Source organism: Peromyscus leucopus, chromosome 7, assembly GCF_004664715.2.
Source record: "Peromyscus leucopus breed LL Stock chromosome 7, UCI_PerLeu_2.1, whole genome shotgun sequence".
Lineage (NCBI taxonomy): Eukaryota > Metazoa > Chordata > Mammalia > Rodentia > Cricetidae > Peromyscus > Peromyscus leucopus.
The window spans coordinates 31,355,985-31,375,565 of NC_051069.1; the positions used below are offsets into that span (position 1 = coordinate 31,355,985).

Below are 19,581 nucleotides of genomic sequence, written 5' to 3' on the forward strand. Positions count from 1 at the left end.
CCTCAGCGCCATTCTCTCTAGGCCTGTGACGACGGACACCACCCCCTCCTCTGTTCCACTTTGCAAGCCACAGATTGTTCTGTAAGGAGCCACCTAGTCCAGCATGGTTCCATTTGTATGAGTGCTCACAGCCTGCTGGGTGTGTACCCAGCAGTTTCTACGGCACTGTTCAGTGAAGTTGAGGGTCTCAGGTTCCCCACTTCCCATCTTGGCTGCCTCGTAGCCCAGCAACCCAAGCACAGCCGAGGGGCAGTCACATCCAGCCCTGCCTGGGGAGCAGTGGGAGTCTGAACCCCTGTACTGAACCCTGGCCGGGTCTCAGCATAGTTATCATTTTCCCTTCATGTCCTAAAGAGTGACTGTCACTTAAACTAGCTGGAGAAGTGTAGTTCAAGGGGCTGGGCTAATGTCTATACCCGAGGAAGGTCTGGTTTGAAAGAGAGGTGCTTGTGGGAAGGACACAGACAGGGATGTAAGATCAGTTGTGACTGTCACTTTGACCTGGGGGCACTTAATGCATCTCTTTGCTCTCCATTTGGGATTCTCTTATATCATTCCTTAATACTTTTTCCAGGGCCAAAAGTTCAAGCTCCCAGCCTTTCAAAGACTTGGAGTTAATGCGTCAGTCTGGCTACCAGTGCTGGGCAAGCCCCTGAGCCATAAGCTTGTTCATTTTGACCTCCCTGCCTCTGTAGCTCCCTGAGAGGGTATCTCAGTGCAGGATGCACACAGCCCTGACTGCCAAGCCATCCTTTATTTATTTATTTATTTATTTATTTATTTATTTATTTATTTGTTTATTTATTTATTATTCACTCCTAACACATGTAGGACTTTCTATTAGCCAAGCATAACGTAGGTGCATTTTTAGGGGATAGCTCTGTCACTCACACCACACTAATGCATTTCACAGGTTTGTGTCACCATCCTTGGCCTTTTCCCAAATCTGCATGCCTTCACATACCCCCCTTGTCTCCGCTGCCTATGTGAAAGCTGGGTTCAGTAACCTGTCTGGTGAGAATTTGAGCCAAGCTGCCTCAGAAACTTCAACTTCAGGGAAGCCATCGAGCTTTGCGCCCTCTGCCAGCCATGGCTTGAATGGCAGCGCCCTGGTGATGTGACAACAGTATAGACTGTTGTCATTTGACGGATGCTGATCTGTAACAAAAATTTAGTTTACCTGGAACGCTCACGGGTTTGAGATCCTTGGTGGCTAGTGAAGAAGGTGTTTCTGGTCTTGATACCTGGCTGGTTTTTAGGTAGAACCACTGCTGTTTCTCCTGGTAGGAAGTTTCTCTTTCATCTTTTAAAGAGGTTGTTTTGCAAGATTATGGGCCTCTTTAGGTGATGCTACCATGGCTTGAAGCATTTTAGAGTCCTTTTAATTCTTCTCCAGGGCCTGCCAAAAATACAGACTTCCAAGCGTTTGCATTGAGAGTGGATAGCTGTTATTCGAGGCAACATGAATTTGGTAATTCCCAAGTATTTAGATACTTAAGTGAGATGCTGGCAGTTTTTGGCTCCTAAACCTATTCTGGAGGAATTTTCCAAAGAGAGAATCTGAAAATGTCCTGAGTATGCCTTGTGAAGACATGCTGGACTCAGTCTTCAGAAGGGGCCTTTGTCTGTTATTTACTTGGCTTGGTGGGCATGTTACTGCACATTGTTGGCATCCAGTGTAAAGGATCTGTGGTGGATTCTCCCTCCACCTCCATCGGGACTCTCTCATGTGGCACTCCTGTGTTCTGTGCCCACTGGAATGCTCTGCCCTGCCCAGTTCCTGTCCTCAGACCTGGTGGCTTACTTAGTCTTGCCCTGCATGACCTCTCATATTGCAGAGCCGTCCAGCTTTGCCTGGGACCAGCATCTATAAATAGGACCCACACGTTTGCTTGTTTGTCTGGGGACGTTCATTCTGCATGTGAAAATGTGTGCCATGTCATTTTATGGACACAGTCCATGTGGAAATGCCATCCTGCAATTGAGCATGTTTAGAGGACTTATTCTGTCAGCCCTCCTTTTCTTGGAACAGAAACAACAGCACATCCCATACCTGTTTTGAGTTGTTTGTCGTTAGGAGTGGCCCTGTGTCGATTCCTATAGTGAGGGACATGGGTAGTTGAGGTCTAGGAATCCCTGGATTCCCACAGATGTCGGAGAAAGACGGTGTCTAGGGCTTCTGATCTGGTCGGCTAGCAGTTCTGCACTGGCGATGAGGTTGTTATGGTGGATTGAGTCATTTGCTAGAGTCTTTGAATGTTTTATCATGTGGATTAAACATTTCTCTTTCTGTGTGCACATGTGTATGTGTGTGTGCACATATATTCTTGCATATATGTGTGTGTGTATACTACCTCATATTCTCTTTTTCTTAGCATCAAGATGATGTCATTGTTAAATCACTTTACTTTTTATTTGTAATGCCACTTAAAACTGTCAAGTTGCCAGCACCCCCAAAACCTTGTCAATACTAATGGTCATCTGTTGTGGTGGTTAGTACTAACTGTCATCCTGACAGAGTCTAGAATCACTATCCAGATGGGCCTGTAGGCGTCTCTGTTGGGAATTATCTCCATCACGTTAGTTGAGATGGGAAGATCTGCACACTATGGGTTTCACCATACCCTAGATCCTGGACTGTGTAGATAAACAGAGGGAGCGGAACATCAATGCTACCTCATTCCTCCTCTGCTCCTTGGCTGTGAATGCAAAAGGCCCAGCTCCTCACGTTCGTTCTTCCCTGACGGCCTGTACCCTGTGGCCGGGAGCAGAACCAATCCTTTCTCCTTGAAGTTGCTTTTGTCAGCAACAGGAAAAGAAGCTAAAATATCTACGAGTCCTGTTTCCCAGTCTGTCGGCAGGGCTTGGCCCAGCTTAGCTCAAGTCTTGGGTGCGTGGGAAGAGATCACATGGATTTCTGGGAGGGGTGGGAGGAGATAGGTCTATGAAATGATTCAGCCGAAGAACCAGCAGTTCGAGTGTTACAAAAGGTTTTAGTATGTGTTTCCCCCAGTTTCGTGATTAAAAGCTACGAGCGGAAGAAAACAATGCATTCGCCGTATGACTTCGGCGCCTTGTGCCGCTCCATAGCTGTGTCCTGCCTCTAGTTGTTACAAAATAGGTGGTGGCCCCCTCCCCTGCCACTGGCAGAAGGGTGAGGGAGGGCAGGGAAGCAATTTGCCCATGTCTGTCCATCTGTGAGAGCCCAAGAGTGTGATGTAGTGTTTTGGACATCTTCTCTGGCATTTTTTTTTTTTTTTTTTGCCAAGCTGACCCAAGGGAAGGATCAGCATAGTGGTTAGATCAGTATAGTGCCTGGCCCTTCTGTGGATTTATTGCAGGATAGTGGCTAATCAGTTCCATGTGTGGTTTCTCACTCAGCCATTAGCTGTTCTGTGGCACACAGGCTTGAGAAGGGGAGACCATTATCTATTTCAGTGATATATTTCAATGAAGGGCATTTGCGCAGAAACCCATTCAGGCTGAAGCAGGTAAAAAATGTTACTGAAAGATAAGGGAGGTCGTAAGGAACCCAAAGATGGGAGATCTGCCCAAACCTTCAGGTGACTGTAGACCGGCATATCAAACCACCTTTCCTTTCGCTGGGGCTGTGAAGAAGAGAGAGGAAAGAGTCTCCATGTCTCCTTCAGCATCCCGACTTTTTAGACGGTACCTGCAGGTCTGCCCCAGCTGCGGTTTACACACTGGTTAGGCTTCTGTGCACCGCCTTAGATCCTGATGCCCTGCAACCCTTCTCCTTGCTCCAACTTCCTGGCTGGTTTCTCAGCCTACAGTTGCACACCACCAGGAGGAACATCAGCTTCCCTTGAGCCCCAGCCATCTTTTAAATGTTATGTGTATGAGTGTTTGCCTGCATGTAAGTGTGGTGCACCACACATGTGCCTGTGGCACTGACAGAGGCCAGAAGAAGACAGCAGAACATTAGAACTGGAGTCACAGGTGGTTGTGGACCATCTGTGAACCATGTCGGTGCTGGGAATGGAACCCGGGTCTTCTACAGGAGCAACAAGTAATCTTAATCTCTGAGCCATCTTCGCCAGCTCCATGGGCCCAAGCACTTATGGGAACAAGTCATTGAGAAGCTCTCACTGTGAGGAGTAGGCCCCTACGTAGGGCTCGGAACGGAGGTTTATCTCTGTGATTGATACTTCAGAGCTTTTCTAGGCTCCTCGCTGCGCTGCGTCATCCTGTAAGGAGACCTTGGCTCATGTTCTCTGGCTCCCCTATGACACTATTAACCCAAGCCTGACTTTTGTGTTTTCTCTCCAGGAAGCAATGCCTGTGTACCTCAGCCCTGCAGCCTGCTGTGTCTCCCGAAGGCCAACAACAGCAAAAGCTGCAGGTGTCCAGAAGGGGTGACCAGCAGTGTCCTCCCCTCCGGGGACCTGATGTGTGACTGCCCTCAGGGCTATCAGAGGAAGGACAACACCTGTGTCAAAGAAGGTGTGTCCCTGTCCTTAGCCCCCTCCTTCCCCCTCCCTTCTGAGCTCTGTGTTCACACCTCTGTCCCATGTGGAAATGATACCTGTGAGATACTGAGAAGTTCAGGGGTGGGCTCTAAGGCCCCCGGCGCTTCAGTCCCAGTCACAAGAATCCTGGGTTCTTTATATAAAGGCCATCGCTGTGCCCCTTGGTTTAATGGCAAATGACATGAGCGTTCTTCACGGCCAGCTTCCTTTGGTTCTGTATATTCCTCTACTCACCCACCCCTCTCATACAAGTTCTCCATCACGTGCCTTTAACACACTGGGCCGGCTTGCCCCCCAGTCATACCTGGGTAAACTCCGCCAGAGCGGACTGCTCCCTATCTGCTGTCGCAGAGCTGGGAATGGCCCAGATGTTCAGATTAATGTTGGCCGGGGTCTAGAAGTCTTGACTTCCAAACTGTGAGCAAGTCAACGACAGGAGAAGCTTCGTCTTTAGCCAGTGTGAATTGAAATCAATGGTTTTCCAGTCTTTTCCTCTGAGTCTGACTGCCCCCTGACACCTCACTCCCGTCTCGTTGCCCATTGCCACCGCCTCAGCCCCTAGTGTCATATTCTTACCAGCCAGAGCCCGGGAAAGGTTCTTGCCATGAAGGACTTGGACTGCTGGCTGAATTCCTGGGTTTCCTTATTCTCTGGGTCATATTTGCTTTGTAATCTAACCACACTTGTCTGAGGCCAGGGCAGGCGAGTGTACAATGGGAGCCTTATCGTCCAGCTTCCTTAAAAAAATACAAGTGGAGAAGAGATGACTCTCCTCCCTCAGAAACAGGAGACTTCCTTTCATGCTCTGAATGGTGTCTTAAAGCTACTTGGAAAGAAAGTCAACAGTAAATTATAAGAAGAGGGCAAAAAGGTTTCTCCAGTCACCATTGGAATGCTTTTGATGGTCCACGCAGGCCACCGGTGTCCTTGGCCCAGTGTGCTAAACAATGCTTTTATGTCTTATAGAAGTCCTTGCTTTGAAGAAGCCATGGAACTGAAAAAAAAAAAAAAAAAAAAGAAGAAAGAAAGAAAAAGAAAAAAGAAGGAATATCATATTAGTAAAATCTTAGTAAATGGCTCAGTTATTAGATTAATGCATACATGGATATATAACTGTATTCAACTACATAAAATCACCCCTTCCTAACCCAAGATCCACAACTTCTATGGATTGTAAATTCCGTGGATCCTCAAGTCCTTTATATAAAAGAGCATAGCACTTGCATGTAACCTATATCCAACTTGCTGTCTACATCCAGCCATGTCCAGGTTGCTAATAATACTTTTACTTGCTAATGATAACAATAATATTGCTAATAACAGTAGTTCAGGGAATGATAACCAAGGAGAGCAATGTTTGTTGTATTCAGCACAGACACTATTTCCGCTAAATAGTTCTGGTGTTTGGGTAGCTGAACCTTGAATATGGAAGCCATGAGTGCAGAGAGCCAATAGGTGTGTATTATAGCTGCAGCTGTATCACCTGGGTGTGTCTGATACTCTGTAGACACAGCCTCTTGAAGGCTTGTGTGTGTAATTTGTATTTCATTTTTTGCTAATGGTGAGATCTCCCCCCCCCCAGACCTGGGTGATGTCAGCATTTTCCATTTCTTCATGGCAATCACCTCTAACCCTCCCATCCTGCCTCCTCTTCAGTTTTAAAGGAGAAAGAGAGAGACTCCGGTGGGGTGGGGTGGGGTGGGGTGGGATGGCGTGGGGTGTTTCCTGCCTCCTATGTATGTGTGCTCAGCTGGGCCTTCCCTCTCCACTCCATCCCATCGGCAGCAGGATGGTGTTGGGGGAAGAACACGGAAACTGAAAAGAGAAAGTTTCGTGGCCCAGTGGTGAGAATAACGCTGGTTTCTCCCCGCCCCCCACCCCTTGTTTAGAGAACACCTGTCTTCGCAACCAGTACCGCTGTAGCAACGGGAACTGTATCAACAGCATTTGGTGGTGTGATTTTGACAATGACTGTGGAGACATGAGTGACGAGAGGAACTGCCGTGAGTCGCCAGGCGTGGGGGAGTGCCCAGGGGGAGTGCCCAGGGGGAGTGAGTGCCCAGGCTATTGAGCATGCACCATTGCTCAGGAGGCCGGCTACTCTTTCTGGGTTGTGGCCTGTGCTTTAGGATACCGGCTGGTCACTTTTATGGTATTTATCTAAATGGGATGGGATTTGGGCGACAGAAAAAAAAAAAAAAACACATGTAAATGTATGTTAGATGTATGGTGTTATTTTATATTACATGTGTAAATCGAAGTCATGTGGCTACTTATATGTAAGCTTTCAAGGCTGAAATGGAGCTGACTTAACAATGTGGCTCATGATCTTGGTGTGTGCACTGTGATACACCTGGTAGCTTATTTGATGTGTAAATTCAGCACTCAGACATGTCAAAGCCAGGCAATAGGTCCTCCTGTGGTGCTTCAGGTAGCTGGTGCCAGCTGCGGGCCAGGCTGAAGGGAGATTGTTAGAACCCATCGGTAGTGCCAGTTAGCCCGGAATGTGGGCCTTTGTATTGCTTAGCTTCTAAGGTCCAACTCCATTTCACAGGGCCTAGAGGCAGACGTCTGCTGAGCCTTCTTAGCTCTCCTTTCCTGGCTTAAGCTGTAACAGCTTTGATATCTCTTTATAAAGACATATGCTACCAAGTGTTTATTTAACACCTCTGTCTCAGGCTCTTTGCTGAGCCGGATGTAGGTAGGGAATTTCGTGTCTTGAGAAGATACTGGATGGGGCAGCAGAGTGATGGGCGCTGTGATGGACAGGCCTGATCATCCAGGAAAGACACCCAAATCAACTCCGTTAGGGCACCAATGAGGAGTTCTAAGGAGCATGGGGAACGCTGAACAGAGGTGGGGGGAAGAAAGTGATGGGTAAGGGAGCCGCCTACTCCCCACTCCTGTAGATGGTAGGGGAGGTAGTGTGGGTGCATAACCCTGATCAGCAGTTTTATGGGTCTTATTGGAATAGCAGATGAGAGTCACCCATCTGACATGGTAAGAGTTACCTTTGGAAGGATAAATAGTGGGCAGAGTGAACTGGATGAGAGAGAAGCTGACTGTAAGCAGGGAAGCCAGAGACCAAGTCAGGCCTGTCTTTCAAACTGATTACCCCTGGCTACTGAGAGTCTCTCTCCCCTGTGAACTGTAAGAATGGTTGAAGAGAGAGAGAAGTCTGTAGGCCCTGGCAGATGGATTTAGGCCTTCCATGGAGCACATGCTGGGGGCCCCACGTGCCTTCACCTAGGTAACGACTTTAGAGCGAGGTGATCTGGTTTACGTCTAGCCTAACTCATCAGGTTCACCTTCCCCGCTCCTTTTGTATGAGCCCCTGTTACACACTTGCTTTGCCTTGGCCTTGGTGCACGCTTTTCCCATCCAGGAAAGGGGTGTCTTGAATGGCAGGCTGGGAGAGGCTTGGGCCTCTGGTGGTCGTTTTGCTTACCAGGCCTTTTTTCTTTTATCCAAGTTGTTGCAGGAGGGTGTGGTGCTTGTGAGGGGATAGGCAAGGCTCTTCTCCAACACTAGTAAATATTCTGAAGTACACAGAGGAGAGAATGGGAAGGAATTATTCCACACAGGGCTATGGGAAATAGCTCAGACATTAGGCACGGCAGAAGTAAAGAGATGCAAGCTGGTTGCTCGCATGTGTGAGACACGAGGCAGCAGGCCTTCCCTGTGCCCTGGGCTCAGGGTCTGACTTGTGTGTTTGCGCAGGTGGCTAATGGCCTCAGCACTGCCCTCCCACAGTCCCACCCGAATGGCCGCTCTCCCCCTTTCTCCACAGTTGGAACCCCTGAAGTGCGTGAAATATGGGGATGGCCCTGCCCTCCTCCTGGTTTGATGTGACTATCAGCTGAGGTTGACAGCCCACCCCACCCCCAATCTCGCCCCTAGGCAAGCTTTCTGCTCCCCTCGCTCTCACACGTGTGAACCCACTTGGCTTAGGTCTCCACGCGTCAGATGTGACGGGGTGGGGCTGGGGGTGGGGGGTGTGAGACGATAAGGCATGTAAAGCCTCCGTCCTGGGACTCAGACCGAGGGGCCAGATCCGTCCCTCACCGCCCCTCCCTAGCAGGAGTGACCTGCCTATCCAGATGGTGAGCAAAGCCCTGTCCGCAGGCCAGGTTGCAGAACGAGGCTGGTGTGGCAGGGTGCTGTGGCCTGGGGGGACTACAGAGACGTCCCCAGGGGGCGTTGCAGGCGACTTGGGAGGGATCCTGTCAGTCACTTGCCTCCCGTGAAACAGACTCCTCCAGCTGGGTGGATGTCAGACGCTCAGGTTTTGACGTGAATCCCCTGTAGTCTTGTCATTTCGTATTCATCCCCGGCCTCCTACCACGAGCTCAATTACAGGGAAGAAATGGAACCTCGAATAAGAGCTGCTGGGATGTCTAGCAGCAGCGTTGCCATTTGGAGTTTCATTTTACTGCGCGCCTCCAAGCCTCGGTGCCGGGACTCTGTCCCGCTCTTTGGGTCGGCCCCTCAGCAGCTCGGGAGAGCAGCCTTCCTCCCCTGCGTGGCTCCTGAGGGACTTTCCACATTTCCGGATCTGCCGGGACATTTCTGCTTAGGAGAGGGAGTTAATCTATTTCCCTACCCATCGCTATGATGAGGGAGAAAAGAGACACTTATTAGGATCCATTATCTCTACAGTCTGCTTGATGGGGTGTGGCCGTAACCCTGTATCCTTCGTACTACCGCCAGGTAGCAGGGCTTGGCATGCTTTTCCTTACGTTCACTTTACTGCAGAGGAAAAGGGCACCTGAGGGGGCTTAAAGTTACTTGCTCGAGGAAGAGTTAGAGCTAGGATTCGAACCCCCGCTTTCACTGAGTGCAGATACACTGGTTTCTGCGGTGGGAGTCTAGCCATACTTTCCTTTCCCTGGGGTGGTGTGCCAGCTGCTGGTGTCGGGTTGGGCTTCCCTTGTGGTAGTTCCGTAGACAACGTTGTTTACGTCACCCACTTGGGAAGAGTGCCTCACAGCCTTGAAGGATTTTAGGGGCCGCTTCCGCCCTTCGCTCCTCTCCCAGCCAGACAGCAGTCTCGCTTTCAAGGCCCTGTTTCTCTCTCCAGCTGGCCCTGGAAACACATGCCCTTACTTAACTCGCATGTGAGTTTCAGGTTCCTGTGCCATGGTTTCTGTCCTGAGGTCTGGGCTTGGTTCTTATGGTTACTAATGAAAGTCTGTCTCCCTCCAGCTTTAGCTGCTTGCTGTTCTGGTGGGAGGTTTGTGGGGGGACAGGATGAACCGGATGTAACGAACGTGTCCCCTCTTTCCCTCTGTAGCCACCACAGTCTGTGATGCAGACACTCAGTTCCGGTGCCAGGAGTCGGGGACTTGTATTCCGCTCTCTTATAAGTGCGACCTTGAAGATGACTGTGGCGATAACAGCGACGAGAGTCACTGTGGTAAGGGGGTGCTCTGGGGGAGGGTCCTCTCACTGTGGTCAGGGGTGCTCTGGGGGAGGGTCCTCACGCTGTGGTCAGGGGTGCTCTAGGGGAGGGTCCTCTCACTGTAGTAAGGGGGTGCTCTGGGGGAGGGTCCTCTCACTGTGGTCAGGGGGTGCTCTGGGGGAGGGTCCTCTCACTGTGGTCAGGGGTGCTCTGGGGGAGGGTCCTCTCACTGTGGTCAGGGGTGCTCTGGGGGAGGGTCCTTTCACTGTGGTCAGGGGTGCTCTGGGGGAGGGTCCTCTCACTGTGGTCAGGGGTGTTCTGGGGGAGGGTCCTCTCACTGTGGTCAGGAGTGCTCTGGGGGAGGGTCCTCACGCTGTGGTCAGGGGTGCTCTGGGGGAGGGTCCTCACGCTGTGGTAAGGGGGTGCTCTGGGGGAGGGTCCTCTCACTGTGGTAAGGGGGTGCTCTGGGGGAGGGTCCTCTCACTGTAGTAAGGGGGTGCTCTGGGGGAGGGTCCTCACGCTGTGGTAAGGGGTGTTCTGGGGGAGGGTCCCCTTTTGACCAAGTGGGATGATGGCCCCAGGATCTTACCTTTGTGACCGTTAATTTCCATTTTCTGGAGACAGTTTCTCTATATAGTCTATGGTGGCTTAGAACTCCAGGGTAATCCTCCTGCCCCGGGCTCCTGAGTGCTGGGAGTACAGATCCCTGCCTCTGTGCCCAGCGGCACAGATTCACCGTTGTTCTTTTTAAATCAAGCTAAGGTCATAAACTCTGTTAGAGGTCGGCTGGCAGCGTTGATTCAGCATGGGCTTTCTAAATGGAGGTTTTTGTATTTGGAAGAACAACATGCTGCCATCACTGGGACTGGGAGGGCTTGTCATCTACTCTCTGACTGGGGTCTATCTTAATGGCCTCCTCTGTGGGATTATTCAAGATGACGGGGTCATCTCATGTCAGAATGGGGACCTGGGGCTCACGCCTCCTCTTTTGTAATGTCTTTCTGTGGCGTGGCACTGCCGTGCTCATTCTATGAGCCCTGTCTTAGCAGGCACTGGTCCCGAGCTGTTACTGTAGAAGGAGATTTTATGCAGTGTGTGTGTGTCGTGCACCAGCCTGGGAACCTACCAGACTGGAAGGGAAGTGAGAACGGAGGCCAGACGCCAACCCAGACATGGTGATGAGTTGCTGGGGCCTCGCTGGCCCTCCCTTCTGTCCGCAAGGTCAGGTCCAGCCACGCTGTGTGTGCGCACATGGACAAGGCCTGCTTTGTTTGCTAGGAGCAGGTGGCTTGACTCACAGGGACAAGATCTAGTGGAGCAGGGGCTGACCACAAATCATCTTAACACATGCAGATTAGTGGACACATTCAGGGCCACTTTTGCATAGAGTGTACCCTGGCCTGCCTAGAGGAGGAATGGGGATTTTTGTTTTATTTTTGTTCCGTGATATTCTTTCAGCAAATGCATTTAAAAACAACCTTCAGGTCTACAGTTTTTTTTTTTCTTCATCCTTTCATTTCTCCCCCCAGAACTCAGAAGGCTAAAGCGTGTGGGTAGGGTAGAAATGTACCTTCCTTAGAAGAAATATAACCCCACGTGGTTCCAAGTCTCTGTTGTTGTCTAGCTCCCTCTCTGGGCAAACTGCTGAGCATTCAAAAGCTTCAGCATCTGTCTTCTCCATCCCATGAACCAGTCTGGGTTCATGGCCCAGTCCTGCCCCATCACAGGATCCTACTTATTGTAGTTCTCTGTTGCTGGTCCACGTCACGAGTCTCAGCCTCTTTCTTCATGAACGCCTCCTTCACCGCCTGTGCTGCTAACCTGCCTTTGAGGAAGGCAGCTTGGACAGCTGCCCTGGGTCCCGTGTAGTGTGTGTGTGTGTGTGTGTGTGTGTGTGTACATGTGTATAGGCACCATGGTACACATGTGGAGGTCAGAAGACAACTTTGGGGAGTTGATTCTCTCCTTCCATTTTTACACGGGTTCTGAGGATGGAACCAAGGGTGTTAGGCTTACACGGCAAGTACCTTCATCTACTGTGCTGAGCGGGTAACCTACTCTCCCACTCCTGTTGTTTTGAGGCTTAAGACAATTCCTCTTCGAAGTTCTGTGTCTCAGTCCTTTGGGGATTCTGTAAACAAACAAACAAACAAACAAATAAATAAATAAATAAATAAATAAATAAATAAATAAATAAAATGAGACCATATGACTTATAAACAATAGAGATTAAATTTTCCTTGTCTTGGAGTCTGGGAATTCCCAGGTCAAGGTCCCAGCAGATTTGCTATCTCGTGAGGACCTGGCCTATCCTGTGGTGTCTTCTCTGTGTCCCTAGATGGCAGAAGTAGTGAAGGGTGCCTGCTCCTGCAGTGAGGTCACAGATCCCACTCTTAATCACCTTCTAAAGGTCCAGTCTCATTCTGCTGCCTCGGAGATGGTTCCCATGTAGGGATGTGGGGGTGGGGGCATGTTCAGGCCTCGGTGGGATTTCATGATTTTCCCCAGGACCTAGAAAAGGTATTATAGGGAATCCTTGGTGAAACTGTGCTTCATCATTGTCCTCGGGAACCTTTCCTTCTAAAGAGCAAAGCCACGAGCATCCCGGAGGAAAGTCCTGAGCTGTGTCTCCTCCGTCAGAGATCTCAGCACTACACCCACTTGCCTTGAGGCGAGCATCTCCCAGTGATCAGCCCACGTGGCCTCTTCCTCAACAGTGTATCTCTGGGATCTTCTGTTTCTTGGAACTTCTGCCCTCTGGCCTCCCTGCTTCCTGCATCCCAACTTTCTTTCCATTGCCGTAGCAGGTGAAGAAATATTTGTGGAGTAGGCTAAGTGGATGCCATGATAAATGAGCGAGGTTTCTTTTTCCCCCTCAGAGTCCCAAGGTGTCAGTATCGTAGCACACCTAGAACCCATTTCCAGCATGCATGATAGGAATTATTCTAGATGGCCTTGTTTTGAGGCCTCTCTATCCAGTGTCTGTGGATGATCCATGATGGATGGCTCCTGGCAAAGGTCTCTGGGTCCACGCTCTCTGAAGGATCAGTGGCATGTGTCTGACTTCTTATGTGCATTGCCCCAGTGGCAGACTTCTGAGTGCGCCCTCCCTGATTCCCCCTGTGCTCTCTCCCCTGCAGAGATGCATCAATGCCGCAGCGACGAGTTCAACTGCAGCTCCGGGATGTGCATCCGCTCCTCCTGGGTTTGTGACGGAGACAACGACTGCAGGGACTGGTCTGATGAAGCCAACTGTACTGGTCAGTACTTCCTAGACCTAGTCAACAGTGCTCACCTACTTGTGTACTAGTTAGCATTGAGACCTTAAGTTGGCGTAGAAATTAGACGCTGAGAATTAGCATCTAGAGCAGCCCTCCTCAGAGCTGGTGTGTGATGAGATTATGAGCTAGGAGCAGAACTCACAGTGTCCTGAGGGATTTATATTCTGGATCCATCTTCTTGGTTCTTAGGATCAGTAAGTAGCAAATCATTCACACAGACTGACTGCAGATCTAGGAACCATGTTTTTTTTTTTTTTTTTTTAAGATTTCCTTTTATTTTATGGGTATTGGGATTTGCCTGCATGTATATATTTGTGCCATGTGCATGCAGTGCCCTCAGAGGAGGTCAGAGAAGGGTGTCAGATCCCCTAGAACTGGAGTTACAGGTGGATGTGAACCGCTAAGTCCATGGTTTGAGTAGCACTAACCCAGGTCATGTCGGTAAAATGGAGCATCCAAGTGTTCACTGAAACAGTTAAAGTGCAAACGGGGCTTGCATTTCTTCGAGGTAAGAGTTCATCAGAAATGAGATTGGAGACCTCATGAGTGGGAAATGAGTGCTCAGTGGTGTAAGGTAGGGGTTAGGTTCGGATTCCTCTCTTGGTTTCAGTCATGTCTACGTTTATTTTTGTGAACGAATGCATGGTAGAGTTTATATTATAGTGTGTGTTACTGGGAACTTGGAGTGGCGAACACTGGGTAGTTCAAGGAGTTGGGAAGATTGTGAGAAATAAACACATTTTTTTTATTACTCTTGTTTTGACCCTATGTTTTTATATGACTATAATTTTTCAAAAACTAAAATCATGAGATAGGAAATTTCCTGAATTCCTGGATTCCTCTAAAAGCTGGAATTCTATTTGGTCTTACACACTCCAGAACAATGGCTCTGTGCATCATTGGGATGCTCTACAATGTCCCCAATCTCAGCCCCGTGAAGGCCACATGTGTTTTGGGTGTGGTCTCGGTGTCTGTGCCTCTGCCCTGAGAACGGTGTAGGACAGTGCTCCTGCGCAGCACGTGTGGCCCATTGAAGAGGAAAACAAGGCTGTCGAGTGAGCTTGCTGGGAGCCCAGAAGCATGTGGGTGCTGTCTGTTGGTCTGAGTTTAGATAGATAATTAGTTAATGTGTTAGAAGGGTGCACCTGGGCATTCAGTATGTAAATTACAGTGTGATGGAACACCTTGTTAGTACTGCCATGTTAGACCAACCCAGCTTCCAGAAGTTTGTACCAGGCTTGCAGAATGAATCAATAGCACTTCAGTGCTACGGGGGAGCGTGTCATAGACTCCAGGCTTTATCTCTGGTTTCCTGTAGGCAGGGCTCACTGGTGGAACTCCAGTTTTGCCATTTAACAGCAACCTTGTGCCAATGGTTCACCAAATCCTTTTAAGGTTGATTCTCCTTCTTACCATCTCGGAATAGTCGGAGGATGAACCTGAGCTCATTATGCTGTGGCGTGACACTTCATTTCCTGACCTGTTGAGTTAAGAAGATGGGTCGGGGTGGGCTGCCCTGCTGGTGGTCTCAGCTCACTGCCCTCTCTGTGTCGTGATACTCCTCATCTGACCCCCTGTGTTGCTACCCAGGCTCTGTTTGAAGTCTTTATTCCTTCCAACACACCTTAATTGTTTGGATGTTCGCTTTAGACGTATTTTTTTTTTTTTTTGGACTCTTAATATCTTTCCTCTCTCAGCACTTTAAATCCCTGCCCACAATTTCTAAATTAAAATGCATAAATTTTAAGCTATTGAGTACTTAAAAATCACTGAATGGTTAATATTTTAACTTTATCTTTTAAAAATTTGAACATTAGGGCTGGGAGTGTAGGTCAGCGACAGAGCATTTGCCCAGCATGCTTGAAACCCTGGGTTTGCGCCCCATCACCTCTAAATAAACAAATAATAAATAAATAAATAAATGCCCAAATTAGTCATTATTACCTGTTTCTACCTATTATCTGCCTGCCTGCCTGTCTGTCCATCCATCATGTATCTATCTATCTGTATATCTATCTGTCTGTCTGTCTATCTATTGTGTGTGCAGCATTAGTGCACACACCTGTGGAGACACCTGAGAAGGTCAGAGGACAACTTTCAGGAGTCACTTCTTTCCTTCTACCGTGTCAATCCCAGGGATTGAACTCAGGTCATCAGGATTGACAGCAAGTGTCTTCATCTGCTGAACCCTTTTGCCTGATTCCATTTTATTACTTTTAATGACCAAATTTATTTGTCAGTATGTTGCTTTATCAGCTATCATCTTGTATCCAGTGCCTCCTTCCATGTATGGACCTTCAGGGTCCTTACAACAGAAGACTGAGAGTGTTAAACGTTCTCAGGCTTTGTGAGTCTAGTATGTTCCTAGGCCTTAGTCTCGGATTCAAATGAGTCTAGATTTCTAAGTTTATAGTATTTTTCTGTAATTTTATTGATGGTATTATTGTAGTTCTTATAGACTCTTGTGCTGATTTTAATTCTCTTCTCAGATTATCTGTAATAATACTATACTTGTTTCTCTAGTTTTCATTGTTATAAAATTTCACCTACTTTATTTTGAAACTTGTTTTCTTTTTAAGATCTGAGAATTTGTGCTCTTCATCTGTTCTGGGGCCTTACAGTTAGGTAGTTCATCAAGGCCCCTGGTCCTCAGCAGTTACTTTCAGCCCTCTGTTGGACAACATCCTTCTGTGCTCCCTCTTCCTTTTTTTATATTCACTCATTTGGACTCTTTACTGGACTCTGAGTTAACTTCTTTGGAGCTACCTTCCAGTTCATCAGTTCTCTTTTCAGCTAAATCTAATTCTTATTTCCAAGGCTATAGGTATTTCTTTTTTTGTATCTAGGACATCTATTTAGTAATTTTTTTTCAGAGATAACCTGTAATTCTTTCTAGTTCTCTTTATGCTTTTTTAATATCATTAATTATTCAAATTTAGTTCTAGTAACATGTCTGTCTCCTGATGCACTCCCTAGTAGTTCAGTGCTTTGTAAGAAATAAGACAGTGGTCTTCCTCCTTAGATTTCTGTATTAATCTGTTTAGGCCCACTTACCTTAGGGTAATGATTTTACCAGGTGTTCCAACAGATGTTGATAAGTTGAGGAAAATCAAAGTCAGAGGGCAAGTGGTAGGATGCTTACCTCACTAACTCCATAGTTACAGTGAATCCCATCATGCAACGAGTCCTTAAGTCCCCCAAATCCTGCAGCCCAAATCAATCATTCTCCGCAACTTGGTAATTGAAGGATTATTTTTGAGCACACATTGTTTCTCAAACACTTAAAACCAGAGGACTAGTCAGTGACTCAGAAGATTTTTGTTTTTTAATCCAGAAAAGGAAAGTTATACATTCCAGACGTGCCTGGTCACTTGAGTAAAACTACACAAACTGATGAATCTTGCTGGTCTCAGCATCTGGCTAAAGACCAGAGATCTCAGACATGCCTTCCGGGGTTGTCATTTGGAAACACCCCCAGCACTTTGAAATTGTTTTCAATTAAAAACAAAGCATACAGGGTGAATAACAAGCAGATTCTTGTGGTAATAGCTTTAGACGACTTTGTGCCAGTGAGCCAGGCTGAAGCTTGTTAGAGGAGGTCAGACTCTCGACATCAATAAATCAAAGAGTCTAGGTAATGGCTGTGACTGGACAAAAACTCAGGTAACACACCCAAGTATATTTTTAAAGATGTTTAATGGATTCTAAGTGCCTGGGCTTGCAAACATCAAAAATCCCCATAGACTTACGTGTGTGCTTCTTCCATCTTCAAAGAGATAAAAAGACAGATAATGGATTGTACTTATTTTAAAGTGGTTTGAAGAACCAGGTTCTGGGTACTTCTTGCCATTACAAAAGAATAGCTTTCCATTCAGTAGAAATTCTGGAGGACACTGTAAACCAATTTTTCCAACCTTTCAACAACATATCCCCAGTCATCTCGATTGGATAAAAGTCTATAGCTTGTTTTCCACAGCCCGATCTTACTTGTGTCCTCCTCTAGGGAGGACATCTGTTTACAGAGATGGACCAACAAGGAGCCAGTCTAGGCTGTAGTAGTTCCTTGCCCATGTTTTTGCTCTCTGTGATTTGACTTTGAGTTTTATGTCATATTGTTATGGTTGTTCTATTTTATTATTAGCTATTGTTTATGGTTGCTATTTCTGTGGGTAAACATCATGGGTGTGTATACACTAGAACATATGTGTGTAGTGTTGAGTAGCATCTGAAGTTCTAGACATCCATGCAGTGTCTTGGAGTGTGTCCCCTGTAAATCAGGGAAACTGATGTATTTCTTTATGTCAGTTGTGAACAAGGTCTGGCTTTTCTTCAGCAGGGAACAGATAAAAACAAACAAACAAACAAAGAAACCCAGCTCCCCCTTTCTTCATGAGGGGATGGAAAAGCCCGTTACACTGTTGGCATAGGTAGATTGCAGCTATTATCTACTTGAACTGATCTTTGAGATTTGAAGATGTGATTAATGACTTGTGCACAAATGAGGCTATTAGTATCTAAGAACACCTCTAGGGCCTGGTGTTGTGCATACCTTTAATCCTAGCTTTCAATCCCAGGGAAGAAGAGGCAAGAACATCTCTGCAAGTTCAAAGTCAGCCTGGTCTACATAGTGAGTTCCAAGGCAGCCAGGGCTATGTAGAGAGACCCTAAATCAAACTAAAACAAATAAATAAATGGGTAAACCAAAACCAAATAAAGTACTGCATCTCTTTGTCTCACTGGCTTCTTTTTAGATGTTTGTGCTGGCTGCTGAGTGTGGCAGATGTTGCTCTTGCCTTGATGGAAGATTTAGATCATTCCACATTCCAGGCTTACTTTCTTTGAGATTCTGGAAGAATTCATTGTGTTCTGTGGCCCTGAAGGTTTCCACATTCAAACCTGGGTAGTGATACTTAGAATTACATGAAGCCATGTCACGTTGTAACTTAGCAGAAGCCAGGGTAATGAGATGAAATTGAGGCCTCCACACAGCTGCTGAGGATGGTTTAGAACCTTCCCTCCAGGACACACAGCACCTCTTAGCTCATGGGGTCGGTAGGAAGGGGCCTTACATAAGGGTGGGAAGTAGCAGCACAGCCTGCTACTGTTACACATCAGTGTCTGTTTCCTAATCTCTCCCAGCAGCTTCCCATTTGTGAAATGCTCCATCCATTGTTTTAAAGGGTGAGTCTTTTCTGTGGGTGCCCAGGCCTGTCTACTGGTTTACATAACCCGGCGTAACCCGCAGGTGCCTGTGGACACATTCTCGGTTGACTTCGTGGTGATCTTGCCCTTGTACAAAGGAGCTATTTTTATATCATGCAGTGACTGTTTCTCTAGCACGGCCTCCTCTTTTCTCTTTCCAAGTGGTCGTGGTGGACATGATTCTGTGTGTCAATGGCTGGTAGATATTGATGGAGGGTGATAGTGCTCCTACGCTCAGTGGCTCCCCGGTCTCCTGTCCCCTGCCCTCACCCGTCTCTTTAGCAGCAAAGAAATTACTTGTATCAGGGAAAACTACTTGTACCTCAAGTTCAGCCCTAGGTATCTAACTCTCCACCAAGGCGAAACTCAGCTGCTCCCAAAGTCTCCACCTTGAGATCTGGTGTAGAACGTTCTTCTGGGACTTGATGGGGGAGGCGGGACAGGAAGAATGACCTTGTTCCTCTTTTCTGTTGACAGCCATCTATCACACCTGTGAGGCCTCCAACTTCCAGTGTCAGAACGGCCACTGCATCCCCCAGCGGTGGGCGTGTGATGGGGATGCAGATTGCCAGGATGGTTCTGATGAGGATCCGGTCAACTGTGGTAAATGCAAATTCCCTGGCCCCTGCTTGGCCCTTCCCGGAGGTGGGGGGGGGAGTCTGTCATTCAGGGGAGGGTCAGCCGATGAGCCAGGCAGATGAAACTGTTTTCCCACAGTAGCAGTCTCTCTCTCTCTCTCTCTCTCTCTCTCTCTCTCTCTCTCTCTCTCTCACACACACACACACACACACACACACACACACACACACACACACACACACACGCACATACCCTGCCACTACAGTAATAAAACAACAAATGCAGCACTTTTCTACTTGACTGTTAATATTCCTTTTGCTGACATTCTGAATTTTCATAGGAGTGGAGTTCTTGTGGACAAATGTCATTATTTAAGTCCTACACAATCTTCTTTCATTTCCCACAGTTTAAAATTAGCTATTTCCATATACCTGCGTTTCTTGTGGTGAGCATTTTTCTGAGAGATGCATATTTATTTTGTATTAATTATGGTCTTCTGGTTTATCTAATTGATCTGCTGGACATTTGAGAGCTCCCCATTCTTATTGTTAAGCCAGCATAACCCTCCATGTCCTTCGAAGGCTGGCTTTGCCTTTGAGCTGTGTCCTGGGACACTTTACACAGTGTG

At 47.6% G+C, this 19,581-nt stretch overlaps 1 protein-coding gene across 2 annotated transcripts in view; it reads left to right on the plus strand.

Annotated features, from left to right (window-relative positions):
* Sorl1 (sortilin related receptor 1) overlaps positions 1-19,581 on the plus strand; it is a 168,600-nt gene that overhangs the window by 100,903 nt on the left and 48,116 nt on the right. For both annotated transcript variants that reach the window (XM_037207586.1, XM_028866304.2), the window contains exons 22-26: positions 4,291-4,464; positions 6,380-6,493; positions 9,784-9,906; positions 13,032-13,151; positions 18,852-18,977. In XM_037207586.1, the coding sequence (XP_037063481.1) occupies positions 4,291-4,464; positions 6,380-6,493; positions 9,784-9,906; positions 13,032-13,151; positions 18,852-18,977 (657 nt within the window). The remainder of the gene's footprint in view (positions 1-4,290; positions 4,465-6,379; positions 6,494-9,783; positions 9,907-13,031; positions 13,152-18,851; positions 18,978-19,581) is intronic.